The sequence below is a fragment of the Oreochromis aureus genome, linkage group 16, assembly GCF_013358895.1.
Source record: "Oreochromis aureus strain Israel breed Guangdong linkage group 16, ZZ_aureus, whole genome shotgun sequence".
Taxonomy (NCBI): Eukaryota; Metazoa; Chordata; class Actinopteri; order Cichliformes; family Cichlidae; genus Oreochromis; species Oreochromis aureus.
Window position 1 is genome coordinate 11,034,113 of NC_052957.1, and position 2,293 is coordinate 11,036,405.

Here is a 2,293-nt window from a genome sequence, read left to right on the forward strand (position 1 = left end):
GTTGCCGCCCGCACGGTCAGCCCCCAGAACTGTTTGCCCGTCGCTGCCTTTGCCGCCCACACGGTCGGCCCCCTGAACTGTTTTCAATTCGCCACCGCTGCCTTCCGCGCAGTCGGCTTTTGGATTTGTGCCGCCAACATGGCCGGCCTCCGGACCAAACTATGTTTTGGGACCCTGTTCATGGACTCCAGTATGTGTGTTTGTGTTTTGGACAATTCATTTGGATCACTGGAGCTTGTCTTTGTTTGGTTTTGGTTTTACAGGCAGTGATCACATTCCTGTCTTCCTCTACAGTTCTGGAAACCTATGGTAACTGATGAAAACTGTGTTGATGTTGTAATTTTAAAAAGCAGCATACTTAAAACAAATGTCAGAAACAGACAAGAAAATAAATGAACGTATGCTATTTTCTCCAACCTTGACCCACCCACTCCATTCCTTCTGCTCTTTGCTGCAGCTATAAAAGTTTGCAGAGGGTTTTGTCTCATTGAGCTGGGAGGGAGTATAATGAGTATAATGTTATCTTATAATGTCATTTGTTCTTCAGTTCAAATTAATTTCTCGGCTTAAATCTTGAACCTTATATAAAATTGTTTACTGTGCTTATGTGAACATTTTGTCACAGGAGTCACACCTGCTTTGAAGGAGTATGTCTTAATGACATAATTATTTGTAAAATAGCATTTAAACAATATAATAGAGACTTTGATTTGGGGATTGGGATCTGATACTTGGAATTATATCGTAAAGAACCACTGATAAAATTATTATTGATTTTGTTCACTCTCATATTAAGCAGAAAATGGAAAACTCCAGTGAGATTGTGTCATTTGTGCTGTCTGCATATGGAAATGTTGGGGATTTAAAATACCTTTATTTCATCATAATATTGTTTTGGTACCTCTCTATATGTGTGGCCAATACATTTCTTATTGTGGTCATACGTGTGGACAGAAGGCTGCATGAGCCAATGTATATACTGCTTAGCAATTTATGCATGAATGAAATAAATGCCAGCACATCACTGTATCCTCTTTTGCTCTCACAAATGTTTTCAGACAACCATGAAGTGACCCGGCTGTGGTGTTTTCTGCAGATGTGTTCTTTGTACACAGGTGCACCTGCTGAGTTTTGGAGTTTAGCAGCCATGGCCTATGACAGATATATCTCAATCTGTCATCCATTACGCTATAATGTCATTATGAACACAGACAGAGTGTTTTTGTTGATTCTGCTTGTGTGGGTTTTTTCATTTCTTATTTTTATACTCTCGTTTTCATTCATTTTCAGGTTGAAGTTTTGTGGAAATATTGTTGACAATGTGTATTGTGAGCACCAATTAATAATTAGACTTTCATGTTCAGTTTCAATCTACAACTCTATATCTATCATATTCTTTGTCATAATGAGTATTTTCATACCTTTCAGTCTCATTTCAGTTTCTTATGTTAAGATTTTGAAAGTTTGTCGAAAAACATCAAAAGAAAACAAGCAGAAAGCTGTGACTACTTGCACCCCTCAGATCGTCTCTCTGTCAAACCTGTTTGTCGGGTGTATTTGTTACTCTATTGACTTCAGATTTTTATTTTCTCAGGTACCAGATGAAGTCCGTATAATTTTGGCTATATATCTCCTCATTTGTCAACCTATGCTCACCCCATTTATGTATGGATTTAATTTGCCAAAGATAAGGCAATCGTGTAAAAGGTTACTGTTTAAGAGAAAATAAATATCTTTGTCTGGTGCAGAAACATTAACCAACCAACTTCAATGTCTTCACACACACACACACACACACACACACACACACACACACACACACACACACACACACACTCTATACACATGACACCTGATGTTTAGTCCCAAGCTGCTTTACTGACTCGGGAAAAAATGTGAGACATGAAATTATTTCCTGGTTAGTTTGTATTACCTTTACCCGATGTGGCTAGGTTTTAATTGAGCACAAGGGAAACGCTGCAGAATAGAAAGTACTTTTACACATTACATTCACCATACAATTAGTCACAGCCTTGCTCTTTGGCAATGGACCAATATGGTGGAGAAATCTGTCATATGTTTTCTTCAACACGAATTGACCTACAATGCCACTATGTGACATGCTCAATAGGGTTGGATGTGGGGCTGTGTGATATGACCAAAATCTCATATCCCGATATAAGACATTTATCGTCCCGATAGCGATATATATTTCACAAAAATTTGTAATTTTCTGTAAATTCTGTGAATCTCGGGCAACTCAATTTGCGTGAAGTGTTTTCAGCTGGGCATC

General features: G+C 38.4%; 1 protein-coding gene across 1 annotated transcript; it reads left to right on the plus strand.

Annotated features, from left to right (window-relative positions):
* The first annotated feature begins 802 nt into the window (after positions 1-802).
* Positions 803-1,729, plus strand: LOC116327791 (putative gustatory receptor clone PTE01). Its single transcript, XM_031749453.1, has one exon. The coding sequence runs from the start codon at positions 803-805 to the stop codon at positions 1,727-1,729; it is 927 nt and encodes a 308-aa protein (XP_031605313.1).
* The last annotated feature ends 564 nt before the right edge of the window (positions 1,730-2,293 follow it).